We start from the raw sequence: 16,139 nt of genomic DNA, 5'->3' as shown, positions 1-16,139 counted from the left end.
CTGCAGAGTGCTTTAATTCTGAAGGAGGTACAGATTCAGGGCTGGTGAAACAAATGCCTTTTGGTGTCTTCCAGACAGCTAATTGCTATACATAAATTATTTAAAGCATTACAGAGTTGTGGGGATATGAATTAAATTTCAGCAAAAGCAGATAAAAACGGGGGAGGTAGAGATGAACAGACAGATATGCTTGACCAAACCCAATCTCTATTAACATCACACCCTGCTAGAGAACATACGAAGATTTTCAATTGTATATACATTAACCTGCAAGCAAACACTAGCTCCTTTTGTGCTTCATATACCCAATCTGCTAGCTGCCACGCCTCCCCCAAACTCTATTATGTGTCAGCTCCATGAGAACAGCCTGGATTATCATTTTGCTGCTCTGTATAGGTGTAAAAGAGAGACTTGACACCAGCACAATTTAAGAGCCTCTGTCAGGAAAGTAATATACATTGCAAGCTTTGCACGGGTAAGATCCTTTTTTTACTGTTGCTGCTTGATGCAAGGGAAAGAAATAGGCAAATACATTATGCTCTGAGAAAACATAACTGGTGACAAATGAAATAATCAAACTGATTGCCATTATCAAACTATTGCACTTCCAGAACAGGATGAGAGCACAGTTAAAGTAAGCTCCACTCAAACAAGTGAACACTATGGAGGCAAAGAAGTTGCGTTAGAACTTTGTCTTCATGACCCAGACCTCACTGATGGGACTGACTTCTGGCAAGTCTCCCAGCAGGACAGCAGCCAGGCAGGATTAAAACCCAGATCTTTTCAAACCTCACCCTGAATTTCACGTTTTCAAACAGCATTTCAAGTTATAGGTCCCATTAGGAGGTAAACACCATTAATATCTGGAGCAGATACCTTCTGCTAGTTTGGATTGCAAGATTTGCCACAAACTATTTCAGTGTCCCCTCAGTGACACAGTTCTTGTGCTATAACAGTGCCTGTTGTGCAGAAGCCACCACGGAGATATATTAAAGCAGACAGAACCCAATATTGTACCGTTGGCACATATACTAAGTTAACCTCCAACACACTCCACAATAAGATCACTGTGTTGCCACAGGAGCCTGCAGGGTGCACAAGCAATTGCCCAATTGTAAGGAAGAGAAAAATGGCATCACCCTGTTGCAAACCCTGAAGTAGCTGTGAGGGCTGGAAGGATCCACAGAGGTGTCTGAATTCCTTCCCAGCAAAACCAGCTGGCACTTAAACCCCTTCAGAAATATTCTGAAGCCTTCTCTAAAGCCAAGTCTGCCCAAAGGAGTTTCACAAGAGAGCTTTCAGACACATTTGTGGCACAAGGTGGCTTCCTTATAAAGCTTGCCCTTGCGCTGGTGCTCTCCATCCGCTCCAGCAATAGCTCACCACTTCCTCATCATCCTCACCAGCCAAAGGATAGCTGCATTCAGATGTAGCTCAAACCTCAGACATCCATTCTAATCCCTAAAACATGACCAGATCTCACAGCAAGCATCCAGACAGACTTAGCTTTTCATTTAAAACATCTGCCACTTGCGTCTCTAACTTACCAGTATACTTTAATTAAATTTATCGGCAAAGATGTGCCTCACAGATTGTATCTATTCCCCTGAAGATTAGTAGATATGGACAACTGGATCCTTCACATCTGGTGACACTATGCACCTTTGCTACTGGGCTATATTTAAGAGTTAAAACCCAATAATCTTCCTGCAGAAATGAACTCTCTCCAGATCAAACTGATAAACTGTGCTTTAACCTTCAGGAGAGGGTTCTGTTGATTACACTGTTTTGGAAACACTCTCCTTCCTAAACAAATGAACCTGCACGGACTGAGGCACATTCCTGACTAAATTCTCCATGATCTCCATGATCCACCTGCTCTTCCATCCCAAAACACATCAGAGAAAGGCCTTGAAGGGAAGAGACAAAGAACAGTGAGAGATCACAAAACCAGACTCACCAAGTGCCCCCGGTCTTCCACAGCTGACACTTCCAAGGGCTATAAATTAAGACCAACTTTGACAGCCTTTCAGAAACCAGCTTTGCACAAGCACAAACTCCTCTTCAGCGATGCTGCCTGTCAGTTTAGAAAGCGCCGTGCATTTGTTTTTCTTGACCCTCACCAGCTTTTCCTTAAAACAAGTATGTGCTTGGCAGGCTCTACCTGCACCAAAGCCTCCCCCTTCTCTGCAATGACCCCATTTACCCCACTGCAATCTGCAGCGATGTGGATCCACATGCACAAGTGCATCACACTCCATCAAATCTTGCTGTGTTTCTGAATTAGAGAGGCTACCTGGAGCTTGCTGCTTTGTGAGGTGGATGTGATGCAGCATGTTGCAGTCCACAGTCTCTTTCAGCTCTAGCAAACAGGTATCATTAGCTCATCCTCTTTTGAAATATGCTATGACAGATTACCACCTCTGTTCTACCTTGGGAAAGAAATGAAGCCAAAGAAAAATCCTGGCAATGAAACAGGATATCCATCAAGTTTTATGCAATTCCATTCAATTTATTTAAAATAGGCTACAGAATATTAACCTTTTCTAACATCCTTCTTCCCAGCAGATAATACGATGGATTTAAGGAAGGAGTCTGAAGGAAGAAAGGCAAGATGGAAGGGAAGATAAGTGAATAGGTACAAACCTCATGTGCTACTGCATTGTTATATACATGGGAATTATCAGGAGCACAGAAATAATGAAATTATGGTGTGTGGTATGTTAACAGCTTTGCTGTGGTATATTGGTATATTTATTTTTGCATGCCTACCATGCTTTTTAAGAAAGGCCCAAGTAGCCCTCTTTGAAGTTATGCTTAGTAAAATAACTAAGATAGATAGATACCTAGCCTATTCATCACTACCACAAAGGTCTGCACTTTTCAAACCATTAACAAACTTCTAACAGCCAAGTTCTTCAAACACTAATGCACAAAGCACAATAAGCGCTTCTACCGTAGAGCAGCTTACTTTTTACCTGCCCCTCCAGTGCTCTTTGTTTCCCACTTGAAAGCACATCTCTTTCCTTTCTTGGCCATCCGCTGCTGTGCTCCATGGAGAACACTTCTATACCTCCAGTCACCTCACTCCTCCAAACCCCTTACACACAGTCTGCATGCTTGGGCTTTCCGCTCATGACACGTATGTTGGTTTAGGAAAACGTGATTGTGCTTTCAGAGGAGGTGCTTGTGGCTCTGCTTTTCCACACAGTATTACTTCAGTCCTTTCACCACTACACTCTCTTCTCCAGAATGTGAATGGAGATCAAAGAGCATTTCTTAGCCTCCCTCAGTGCTGTCACAGGTAAGCGTTATGCACATGATACTTCCTTCTGCGATGCTTTCTGTTAAGAAGGGTCTGGTGATGCTGAGAGGCTTTCTGAAGAAGAAGGCTTGCCGTGTGGCACATGGACCAACTCTTGTACAAACAGACTAAAAGTAAAATCCATATCTATTCAATTCGAACTGCTGAAGCTGAAAGGGAAACACATAGAATACACCCCAAGGGAGGACTGACGGAATTACACCCCTGAAATAGTCCCACAAAACATTATTGATCTCGGACTGAATGCTTACATTGTTGATTACGTAGGCAGGAATTGTAAAACACAGGTGTATTTTTGTCACCTGAAAGAGGAGGAGGGGCACTTTCCATCTTCTTGGTATTACAGTTGTCCTGACGTTACCCCTTACTAATTTTGGTTGGACAGTGTCGACCCTCAGAGTCTTACATCAGAAACACAAAGACCAAAATTGAGAAGCCATGGAGGGATGCAGTTGCCTGAGAGCTATACCAGCAATTAAAGAACATGACTTAGAGGCTGGGGGGTTTGCTAGCCAAGGAAGCCAGAATGAGCCAGCATCTCCTGCTTTCACATGTCTCATGCATCATTAGCATCTTGCTGTAATCAGCACAAACCAGGGGTCTGGAGGGGCTGTTGCTGCACTGCCATGTGATGCCTGTGGGGGGGTGACACCTCTCTCCACCATGCATAAAGGGGCAGAAGAGAACAGTTTCTCAGCCACAGTCTCTAAAAGAAAATCCAACATGACAGGGTATATGGGATGTCTCCCATCATACTGTCATCCTGTTTTACTTCCAAGCTTCCCAGCACTGGTGTTTCTGTGATCACTATGTTTTCTCTACCTTCAGAAAACCAGGAGACCAAAGGCAGGACTTTCTCCTTTGCCCTGGAAGAGGCGAACAGCTAAAAGAGAAGGAAGGATTACAGGGCCATATCCTTTTTTTGCCTTTCACTTTCTCAGGAAATACTGGAACAACCAATGATGTCTGCTCACAAGTGTGGGCTACTGAATTGCCAAAACTGCAGTAGAACAGAACTTGAATCAATATAGCACATCCTTGTGTGGAGGAGAGAAACAGGGAACACGTTAAGTCTTCATGTGAGTAACACTTCTGGACCTATCTCACCTACCATACTCCTCTGGAAGCTGGGGAAAGGAATGGTTTATGAGGCTTCCACGAGGCACATGGCAACTGGGTGCATAGCTCTTGAGAGGCAGCTCTCAGCAGCTCAGCATCAAAACAACAGGAGGGATGATGCACAGCTCCACACAAGTCTTTTGTAGGTCTGGTCCTGGCCAATATGCTTGTAACCAAGCTGGGGATCTAACAGAACAGGTATCATCCTGTTGGAAAGGACTGCAGGAGACCTTTGCAAGTTTGAGAAAAGGCTTGAAGGTAACAACTGAAATTGAGTAAAGACAAAGGGCTACAAGTTTGACAACAGCATAAACCACACCAAAGGGCTGGCCAGGCTGCTGATCTACACATTACAGCGGGGCAGAATTGGAACATAAATGGACCAATATGGTTTCCTGTAAAGACAACAAACACTTCACCAGACTTACAAACAGGAATACACCCTGCCAGGCACATGAAATAGCCCCTCTGCTGGCTTCAGTGGCAGTCAGGTCACAGCTGCAAGATAGAGGTGCATTAACAATAAATACTTCAGGTAAGAGCAGTGGAAATGATCAGGGGCTAACTCACAAAACAAACAAGGAAAGACCAGAGGAAGTAAAAGTGATTTAGACTAGCAAAGAGGAACCTGAAAGAACAGAGAACTCTTTAAAGGCTTTTACACAGATCAAGCAGTCATCTGTTCTCTGTGCCCACTGGTGGACTGAAGACAAGTAATACTTGTACAGAGTTTGCCATGCTGCCATGGACAGGTACAACCTAGGAGGCCTCTTCATGTGCCACATCTACTTCCCTGTAATTTTATGAGGCATTTACATACTTTTCCCATAAGAGATTTAGTTTTGGATCTAACCAGCCTCAGACAGATTTTCAGTTCTGTGTCTGTGCAAGTTATGGGGTACTTGTGTGATATAGCGCCCACTGATGCTGACCTTTAATTAGGAAAGTAAATGCTTTTAAGCAACTCAGTTGTTACGTTTCACTCAAAGAATTTGGTAGGTAACAACCACAGACGTTTCGGTAAGAAGCTGCTACTCTCCAGTACCACAGTTTATTGATGTGCTCTCCCTCCCCTTCAGAAAAGATAGAAAATGCACTACTGTCATTTGGGAATTGGGAAAATATGATTGCATCTGTCAAAATGTTACAGCTTTTGGCAATAGCTTTAATAATCTTTTTAATAAAGATCGGTATTTGCTGGTCTTTATTCTGATGGGTCAGGACACACATCTGCCACTTTCCACTTCTGAGTACCTCACTGTTCCCTCTAGAGTGACAAGCAGATAATGCGAGCATTAACAGAGCTAGAAAAGGAGCCTTGTATTAGTTCTAACTCTTAACAGGAAACAATGAAATAAACCCAAGCTCCTGACTGCTTAAGCAGGAAGGCACTAATCAAAGTATGGAGACACTGAACAGCTGCAAGGACCAGACCATGTGCTAAAGGCAAAGTAAATGTTCAAGGAAGTACATGGGAAAGAGGTCCAGGTAGCAATTTCGATGCTACCTATTTTATACACAGTTTGTGCTGGTCTTGCTTGAATGCAGAAATTCCAGCAAGCAAATAGAGCAGGTTTTAGTACTCAGCTGGAAGGATGGGATTGCTGTGGTGCAAAGAGAGTGAAAGAGCATAGTGTCACGTTCCTCACAGGTTCTGTAAAGCAGTGACATTTAGAACTCCTTGATAACAAGCAGAGGGACATTACCATGATAAAAAGCAGACAGGCATTAACACGACAAAGTGAAAAAGACCAGGTAGCATTTCAGGTGAACAGAGCCAGCCAACACAGCTCCTGAAAGCCAGAAAGGAAAGTGTGACATGAAGAGCACAGGGAAGTTGATAAGCTACAAGGAAAACAAAACTTATTATGCACATGTACAGGTGAGGCAGCTTTACAGAGACACGAGGGGACGCTGGACAGAGCTGTGAAACTGAGGATGCTTTACTACTGCATGCACATAAATGAATGTGGAATCACTATTTCAAGAGAAAGGTTATCAATGGAGCAACTATGATAAACAGCGAATCACGGAGTCCCAGACTGGTTTGGGTTGGAAGGGACCTTAAAGCTCACCCAGCTCCAACCCCCTACCACAGGCAGGGACCCCTTCCACTAGAGCAGCTTGCTCCAAGCCCCCGTGTCAAACCCGGCCTTGAACACTGCCAGGGATGGGGCAGCCACAGCTTCTCTGGGCACCCTGTGCCAGCGCCTCAGCACCCTCACAGGGAAGAGCTTCTGCCTAAGAGCTCATCTCAGTCTCCCCTCTGGCAGGTTAAAGGCATTCCCCTTGGCCTGTCCCTACAGGCCCTTGCCCAAAGCCCCTCTCCAGGTTTCTTGTTGGCTCCCTTTAAGTATTGCTTTTCCAATATAAGAAAACATACGCTGCCTGCATGTGAGCAAGTCTCCACCATACAGCTGTAGAAGGCAGACTAATGAGATGAGGATTTACCAAAGCCATTAAGAATGGCATTAGTAAATGGGGCTGAGAGAAGCATCCTTCTCGGTCCAGAGCTTAAAACTGCATGTTCTTGGCCAAGCATAGCAGGTGCCACAATTGCCCAGAACAGCTGGCCCAGAACAGCAACAGAGCTGGCCCAGAACAGCAACAGAGCTCTTAGGCAGCAAGAGCACAGAGCGTGCCAGAGGATGTTGCTGCAGTTGGCGTAGCCAGCGTGGACTGTTCCGCATCTGCGTTTCACTGTGCTTTATGCAGGAAGGTGGATGCCGCTTGGCTGTGCTTAGCTTACTTGTGTGTCACATCATTGCCTGCCTGCTGCAGCTGTAACCGGGTTGGGTCTTCACCACCCAAACGTGGGCACACTGCCTGCGGTACCAATGCTCTCTGGTGCACACTTGTGGGGAAGAGCAGGGTGGCAGCAGGGAACTTCCTATGATGGCACACCTGGTTTTGGAGCCAGGCACTGCTGCCGGCACAGGGCTGCACCCCTCGTCCCACAAGCAGAGCATGCAGCAGGGGTGTGCGGCGAGTGCCTGATCCCGGGTTCTGCCCCCCGCCCGCCTGGAACCACGCACCCTATGACATCAGTTGCCGCGGGCAGTGGCCGCTGCGGCAGCGGTGCGGACCAGCCCAGCCCTCAGTTGCTGTCGCTGCCATGTGCCGCCGGCAGTGATGAATCTGCTCCCTCTCCTTGTCCCGCTGGCCATGGGCTGGCCCGCTCATGGCACGCAAAACAGCTGTGGGTAAGTGGCCCGAGGCTCTGGGAGGGACCCTGGCAACTCTTACGGAGTTCACTGGAGGGAGCCTGCTTGTCCCGCAGCGGTACACCGCAGCTTCTCAAACCCCATGTGGGCACCTGGGGCTGCTGGCACAACTTGTCTACAGGACTAAACCAGAAACGGGGCAGATGAACAGACGCGTGCCCCATAGGGTTCCCTGGCCCTGCTTGTCCATGCAGCACCTTGTGGGGAAGGGAGAGAGCTGACCTGCAGCCCCAGCAGCAGCAGCATCGGAAAGGACACTAATGAGCTTCTGCTTACAGAGCGACCTGCGGGCGCCGGCCCATGGCTGCTTACTACAGCAAGCAGCGCATCGTGGGTGGCAGAGATGCCCTGCCAGGGGCCTGGCCCTGGATCGTCAGCATCCAGCAGACCTCAGAAGCAGGCACCGTGCACATATGCGGAGGGTCCCTCATCAGCCCACAGTGGGTCCTCACAGCAGCCCACTGCTTCATAAACGCCAAGTAAGGAGGACAAGGGAGCGGGGGTATTCCCATAACCTAGCAGGTGCCCTGTCTGCAGCACCACGTTATTCCCACCCCATTTCCTTGCAGTACGCCCAGTGGCTGGTCACTGCAGAGCCCAGCTGACAGACTGCTCAGGAGAAGGCTGGGTTCAAGCCGTTGCTTCCTAGCAGCCTCCAACTCGACATTCCTTGAGCCTAAGGCACACAGGGACAGTCGCACCCTCTGCAGCACTGCTTCCCTTTCACCCTTGTGAAGTGGAAGGCACCCGGCTCTGCTCCCAGTGACCCTTTCTCATCTGCCTTCCAGGCATATCCAGATGTGGTTCGTGCTGCTCGGGGCCACTCGGCTGACACGGCTGGGCCCCGAGGCTCAGGTGCGCAAGATTAGGAAGCTAATTGCTCACCCCTACTACAGTAAGGTCACAGAGGAGAATGACATTGCCTTGCTGGAACTGGACCGGCCTCTCCAGTGCAACGACTACATACAGCTTATCTGCGTGCCAGACATGTCAATACGAGTGTCCCAGCTGACAGACTGCTACATCAGTGGCTGGGGTTCCAGGAAAGCAAAATGTGAGTTCCCAACAAACACTCATGTTCAGAGGGCAAGCTTAGCACACTGGGGAGACGGGCTGGGCTTCCTGAGAGCAGAGGTGAAAGCCAGAGTCACTCTGTGGGGTTGTTTGCCTTGAGAGATGGGCCTGACCCACTGTGCAGAGCAGCACAGATGGGAAACACAGGTCCAGTGCCTCTTGAGGGGCAAAGCCAAGCACTGGGGAAAGGGAACTGGCCATGAGCTGCTGAGTGTTAATTCCCTTCTGTGCCCACAGCTGCAAGCTCAGCTACTGTCCTGCAGGAGGCCAAGGTGCACCTCATCAATGTCAACACCTGCAACAGCAGCGAGTGGTATCAAGGGGACATCCACACCCACAACCTGTGCGCTGGCTACCCGGAGGGTGGCACTGACAGCTGCCAGGTAGGAGCGTGCCACAAGTCGACCCCAGCAGCACAGGCAGCCCGGGCACAAGTGTCCAAACAGAGCCTCAACGTGCTCAGCCTGGAAAGTCACCCTCACACCTCGCTGTCCCTACTGCTGCTGGGGCTTCCATCACTTCTCCCATCTGCAGGTCCTTGCCCAGTGACCCCCCCATCCCAGGGCCCTGGCACTCTGCCCCATCCAGTGCTCCCGACAGCCTGTAGGTCCAGTTCCCAGTCCTGGAACACGCCATCTTCCACACACCCATGGCCACTGTGCAGACACGAGAGCGTGCTCTACCTTACAGCCCCAGGACCCCCTCCAGATAAGGTTCTGCAGGCTCCAGCACCTGAGCAGAGCCTCTCTGTGCAGTGAATACAGCTCTGGCAGGTGCTGTGAGAGAGCAGGAACCAGCCATAGTGCCGATAGCGGCCGCCTAATGCCAGTTCCATCCTCTCTCCCCCGCCTCAGGGTGACAGCGGTGGTCCTCTCATGTGCAAAGACAACAATTCTGACTTCTTCTGGCTTGTGGGAGTCACCAGCTGGGGGGAAGGCTGTGGGAGAGCACAACGGCCGGGAATTTACACCTCCACCCAGCACTTCTACAACTGGATGGTGGCATCGATGAGACTGCGCCCAGCAACAGCAACCAACCCAACACCACGGCCGGTCTCCACCTCACCCCCTACTCAGACCCCACCACCCCGCCCTCAGACCTCACCAGTCCCCCCCCAGACCCCACCAGTCCCCCAGACCCCCACACCAACACAGGCAGGCACGTTCACGCTCTGCCCACTTCCATGCCAGAAGATGATGCAATTCCTCAAGCTGCTGCAGGAGCTCCAGCGGTCCCTAAAGGGAAAAAGCACTGAGAAGCAGTAGGACACAGGATGCAGTGCAGACTGTGCTGTACCATGACCATTCCCTTCTGAGTCAATGCCTGCTTATTCAAAGGCAGCCTCACTGTTATAGCAGAGTAGTACAACATGCTCTGATAAACACACAACCATAAGTAATTACAGCTACTCATTGAATCCCTCCATAGATCAGAGGGCTGAGGCAGAATCTCTGCTGCTAAAACAACCCCTTCTAGTTAAAAGGTTTAACTTGCCCATCTGAAAGAGTGCCAGACACTAAAGGTTGTGCAAGAAGAGCAAGGACAAACCACCAAAAACTAGGAACCCCCAACTTCATTTTGGCTGTAAACCCCTAGTTCTGGCCCCCCATGGGTATAGATTATGCAGTATTTACTGTATGGATATGAATAATCCTCACAAAGCAACACTATACTCACAAGTGTTCAGACTGAGCAGTAGGAACAGTTTAGGCATTTACCTTCTGACTGCTTCCCTCTGGAATGTGGGACTTTGTCTGCAAGTTACCAATGTGTCTAAATGAGCCAAGCCTTGAAAGTGGGGTACACCTATGCAAGCATGGGCACAGGAACGCATCGTTACCATGATACATCCCTGGCCATAAAATAAAGTGAGATTCTGAAGCTGAAAAATCCATGACAGGTTTGGTGTTTGTTCAGGTTTCTAAAACCTTATTTTTACTGCCATATCTTACAGACAGGGTCTTACTGTTTCCTGCTGCATAGTAAATAATTGCATAATCTCGCTCAGAACAATTTCCATGAAAAACCTGAGATCATAGAATCATATAGAATCATAGAATGGTTTGGAAAGAACCTTAAGGTCATCCAGTTCTAACCCCCTGCCATGGGCAGGGACGCCTCACACTAAACCACGTCAAGGCTCTGTCCAACCTGGCCTGGAACACTGCCATGGATGGAGATCTAGTCGAGATGCTATGAGATTTAATAGCTGCAGTAAGAACCATAGCCCAAAACACTGATCTACCAAACTGATTCAGCTCCCTTTCAGTCTGAACAGCAATTCTCATAATCTTCTCTATGAGGTAAAAATAACTGAGCAAATACAACGAATGGAGGAATTTCCATAGTGGGGCAAAGAACAGGGCTCCTGTATGTGTGCACCTCTCCAGCCTCCGCCAGCACTGACACCTCTGGGGCACTGCAGCAGTGCCTCCCAGCACTGACCCCACATGCAGCTGCTCAAGCTGCTTCATGGGGGCTGAGGTTACTCCAGCTCTGCCTCTGAACAGCCTGGGGTGGCAGGAAGAGAGCAGGCGATTTGGGCTTCAGATGGAGAAATCTGTACAAGTGTTGGAATAACTGAACAGCAGTCGCTGGGAAGACATAATGAAATGTGTTGATTCAGCTCTAACACAGCCTCTGCACCAGGAGCACCTTCACAGGGGATACCCTGGAGAAGAGATTCCACTTTCCTGCTCAAATCTCTCTCCTCCTTCCCTCTCTTTAAAGTGGGTTTGAAGTTCCAGTCTGAATCTTGGAAGGAACAAGAGGAAGGAACATGCTCTCACAAAAGCTTTTATGTACGAATATCCCTATTCCACATTTGGATTAATCAATGCCTTATCAAATTATGAGAACCAGACAGAGCACACTTTTCACTGCAGGCCAGCTAGCATCTGTAGCAGCTGGGCAATAAATACCTTTGTGGGAGCCCCTTGTGCAGAACTGCTCTCTCCTTCAGAGGCTTTAACCTTTAGGTACTATTACTTAAGGCCATGCAGTTCCTCATGAATCAAAGCAATATCAGGTGTGATTTGCCTTTGGCTATTCCCAGCCTCAGAATTTGCAACAGTACCAAAGGCTATTTAAGGTGATCAGTTACCAGATCATAAATCCTCCCTCTTTGTGGTTACTTTGGATCAGAACTCAGGCAAAATCCCTGCTTCAGCTAGTTTTGCTTTCAACTCAGCTGCTCCCAGGTAAAGCATTATGAAGAACAAGCCTCTCACTCTGAGGTCTGGGTTACCTTAAGGGTTACTTGGTACAACAGCAAACGTCTGTTTCCTCTCTCTCTCTAACATCATGTACTCGACACACCACATGAAAAGGGGTGCACTGGAAAGCCCTGAAGCACTTATTCTAGTGAAGGGAACTGCCTTTAAGCTCTATCTCCATTGGCAATTTTATCAAAATTGTTCCAGTGGCACCTGAAATCTACCCCTTGGCAGTGTATTTCTGGCATACCGTTGCATGAGACACGTGTAGTAACAACCTCAGGAGCATCTGAGATAGCCAATTTGTACATTTACTTATTCAGTCAAAAATATTTGAGCACCTGCTTCTAATCTGTGCCAATATAAGTGACTTCAGCTAAGGAATGAAGGCTTTCCTGTATTAAAAAGCTAAATCCCTGACATTATACTTGATGGTATATTTTAACTCTACTTATTTTGAGGGGGTTGCACCCTGCCATATGTATTACTGAATCAATATTGAACTAGTCCAAAAGCACAGTTCATATTTGCCCTGGATCCCTCTGACTAGAAGAATTATGATTTATGTGTGCTTCAGAGGTACCTGTAGGATGGATGGATGGATGTTTTGCAAAGAAGCTGGGTTAAAGCCAAACTCATAAAGCAAACGCACAGCCAGAATTTACTCTCACTTGACAGAGGCTTTTGGTCTCTAACCACAAGTTAATATAAGGTTTCCCCAGATGTTTCCCCAAACATGTAAAACATAATTGTTTGTGGATACACGGTTGCACTAAAGAAAACCCATTTTCAGCTCTTAGCCCACCTATGGATGTGGTCATGAGCTGCTCTATAGGAGCTGGGAACTAACCCTAGGGGAGTGCAGGAGCTCTGTCGCAGCACAGAATGGCAGCAAGGACACAGCCCGCAAGCATGGACCCCAATAGACAGCACAGTGGGATAAAGCAAAGAGTCACCAACATCCTGTGTCTACCGGTGTCACCAAAACCTGCCCTGTGCTTTGCAGAACTTCCTCTGGTTTAGCAAATTTTGCCTGTTAAATGTATCTAGCCAGTACCCTTCCCTGGGTTGCAAAATGGGGACATTTTCATACAGAATTTGGAAAACACAAACAGTGCAGCTGGCAAAGGTCTGATCTTACTGCAGCTCTCCTGCTCGGCTGACTTTCAGGGCACCATTTCACAGAGACTTGTCCCAGCTGCATTCCAGGTGGACAAAACAAAGTAGGAAAAATAACCTATTGGTTTAATATTGTATTCAAAATGCTCAACAGGTTTAGGTTGTGCTCAGGGATGAAAGCTGCCCCTAATGGCTGTGGTGTCGGTTGTTCCCAGTCAAAGCCCCGAAATAGCTGACAGCGAGGATGGGACCTCACCTCTGGAACACAGCTGTGAGGGAAGGTGGAACTGGGCTCACGTGAGCTCAGCTGCAGCAAGTTCTGAACCTTCACATTTCCCAGTTACTGTCTTTCCCTCTCATAACTGTTGCTTCTTATGCTAGACTGATGGAGAATCAGCACTCCACTTTATCTTTGTTTTCCTCTCTAACCAGCACAAAGGAACATTGGCTGAGAAAGCCTGTTCCATCTACAGGAAACAGAATAATTTTAGTTCTAAAAAGAAGTAAGTCTATAGGCAATTTCAATGCCTCATTTTAGTGTTATTTACACAGTCAGGAGAAACTATATGGATTTTCTAGATGCTTATGAATGGAAAGCAACAATCATATTCTAGTGAATGTAAAGACGTTAGAAATATTTATGTGGCAGTATAAGCACCCACTGTGCCCTTCCTATTGCTGCGTCCTAGCACAGGCAAGAAAACAGTTTAATGCCACTTGTAAGGAGTGACTGAAATCTGCACTGCACTACAGGAATGATCACCTGCACTACATTAATGTTACTATCCAGCCGTTTAAGTAATTCTTAGCACAGATACAGAATCAGAAGGGAAAACCACAAGCTTATATCATTTAATGAGTACTAAGTAAATACATCTTGGTCTCCCCGTGAACCATTTTGCAGCCAGAAAAAAAAACAGAAATCCAAGAAAAAAATACCTAAAGCTAAAAAGGTTTATTAAGTGAACCCTACACACTGTCAGGTAATCCATCAGCAAATAGGAGCTATGGCTATCGGTAATTTGGTAGGATTCCCTTAAGACTTAAAAGAAGCTGTACTCTTCTGCGCTTGTATGGATCGAGTGATTATTGACTGCCGTCTGCAACCTGCAGGTGAGTACAAGCTGGGGCTATTTGTTCACTTCTGCTCGTCATCTTCGAACAGATGACTTCCTCACCTGGCACACATTTAACTTTGCCGGGGAAACACTGGGGAGACACTTCTGGGAAAGAGAATGCTTTGGATAGAGCAGACACTGGAATTAGAGTCAGTAGGTCTGGAAAGAAGGCATAGAAATGTTCTTGCAGCGAAACAGGCAGCAATGCCATTGCCTCAGCACTTGACAGCTTGTATTTCAGGTGAGCATTTCTGTTGCCATTTATGAAATCAATTGTCATTGTCAGATCTTAATTTCTTTTTAATTATATAACAGAACCTCGGTGACATCCTGAGAGTAAGCTTACAGCTCCCACGGCATTCAGTTTGTAATAAGGAATATCAACATTCATGTCATGACAAATCCATGACAATTTCCATCTTCTCAAACTACATAACTCTTATTTAGGAAATTTTTCCTATTTGTTCCCAATCCTGCAGGAGGATTTCCAGGATTACACAACAGCACTGATTTTATAGTAGCAAGCTTAAAACCTCATCTGCTTTTCTTGCTTTTAATATTATCCAGCAAAACATATTTCATATCTAAATTTCCTTGACTTTTATTCAATCTTTCAACAGCCCTCACTAGCTCCTATTTTAAAGATAGCATCTGAATAAAGTAATGTGGGACTTCATGCTAATATTTTATCACTGCTATTTCCTTTGCTAGATAAACGGGCACAGTGATCAAAGCAAAAATACGCTCAGTGACTTGGGGGTCTCTGTTTTAAAACAATTTGTTTCATCAAAAATTTATTTTCTTTCAAAATTCAATGGCACCTACATCCCTATATATATATATTAAAATTATTCTGTATAAATAGAATAAATAATACCATCCCCGAAGCTCACTTGACTGTTAACACACACATGCTTCACTCAGCCAGGAAAACCTTTAGGGAAAAACAAAGTTCATTACATCGGTAAGATGAAGAGAGATCAAATCTTCCAGTTCAATAAGTGAAAACAGGGATATTTCTGTCTAGGTTGTTTTGCTGAAGCATCTGCAATAGCAAATACAGAGAAGTTTTGGTTTGTTCACATGCATTCCATCACGTCTTAAATCTGCAAAAGTCACGACTCTTTTAGGTAGCCATCTGAAATCATGCACGGAATTATCAGCTGTGCTTCCACTACCCCAAGAGAGACTTGCCTTTTCCTAGGTTGGCACTAATTTATTTGCAGGAAACAAAATGAAGTAACACCAAGAAAAATCAAGAAAAGTTGGTAAAATAACGCACAAAACAAAAATAATCACAGCTTCAGATTCTCTCGAAGATGACATACTAAAAGCAAACAAAAGTCCTCAGTAAAGCATAAAGCATAATTCCCTCTTTGCAGCCTGAATGATTCTTAATACAGACAAAGACAATACTGAACACCAGTGCACTGGCAGACAATGCTTTCCTTCCCACAGCCTGTCTGCTGCCTGCAGTGGCTTTCCCAAAACGGATTTAAACAGAAGTAAACAGGAGCAGGAAAACTTGGAAGTTCTCTTACCATCTGACAAGTCAATGAGCCCAAGGTAGTGCAAAAGTTTGAGAGAGGAGCACACCACCACCACAATCCCCAAAGTCTGGAGCCCCTCCGACTCGCCTTTCGTCCACATCCTTTAAGGCACCATGCGGATACCTACTGGTGTGCCTGCAAACATCTAAAGCTGAGAAATCCTGTTTGAAGCTTTTCTCCCTGCTGCTCAGCTCAGTGTACACTGCATTTCCCTCTCCCCTCCTCACTCTCACATTCCGCTTCTCACCCTCTCTACCTCCCTCGCTTGCTTTTTCTCTTGTCTTTAGCACGCAAGCACTTTCTGCATTTAACCATAACCTCTGGGTGTAGTTTTTGTCACTTGTTGGTAATTCTCTCAAGATTTCGCTGTGCCCCTGAACGACTTAGCCCTGTGC

At 46.5% G+C, this 16,139-nt stretch overlaps 2 protein-coding genes across 13 annotated transcripts in view; one reads left to right on the top strand and one right to left on the bottom strand.

Moving 5' to 3' along the window:
* Nucleotides 1-16,139, bottom strand: part of KCNIP1 (potassium voltage-gated channel interacting protein 1) — a 403,546-nt gene that overhangs the window by 42,819 nt on the left and 344,588 nt on the right. The window contains exon 1 of one of the 10 annotated variants that reach the window (XM_062629216.1): nucleotides 15,736-15,979. The exons of the other annotated variants lie outside the window; for them this stretch is intronic. Within the exon in view, the coding sequence (XP_062485200.1) occupies nucleotides 15,736-15,844 (109 nt within the window). The 5' untranslated portion in view covers nucleotides 15,845-15,979. Of the gene's footprint in view, nucleotides 1-15,735; nucleotides 15,980-16,139 lie in introns of those variants that run through there. 10 annotated transcript variants of the gene reach the window in all.
* On the top strand, nucleotides 7,541-10,632 carry LOC134169011 (acrosin-like). 3 transcript variants are annotated; one of them, XM_062629214.1, is made up of 5 exons: nucleotides 7,541-7,647; nucleotides 7,947-8,147; nucleotides 8,565-8,722; nucleotides 8,980-9,125; nucleotides 9,597-10,632. In XM_062629214.1, exons 1-5 carry the CDS (start codon nucleotides 7,577-7,579, stop codon nucleotides 10,005-10,007), a joined length of 987 nt encoding a protein of 328 aa, XP_062485198.1. In that variant the 5' UTR covers nucleotides 7,541-7,576; the 3' UTR covers nucleotides 10,008-10,632. The 3 variants fall into 3 exon arrangements, with proteins under 3 accessions (XP_062485198.1, XP_062485197.1, XP_062485199.1); XM_062629213.1 differs by having other exon boundaries at nucleotides 8,457-8,722; XM_062629215.1 differs by lacking the exon at nucleotides 7,947-8,147 and having other exon boundaries at nucleotides 8,457-8,722.

The sequence above is a fragment of the Pezoporus occidentalis genome, unplaced genomic scaffold (assembly GCF_034315485.1).
Source record: "Pezoporus occidentalis ecotype Australia unplaced genomic scaffold, CSIRO_AGI_Poc_V1 ctg33, whole genome shotgun sequence".
Classification (NCBI taxonomy): Eukaryota; Metazoa; Chordata; class Aves; order Psittaciformes; family Psittacidae; genus Pezoporus; species Pezoporus occidentalis.
The sequence above is the reverse complement of the archived record's forward strand: the minus strand, read 5'-3'. Positions and strand labels throughout refer to the sequence as shown.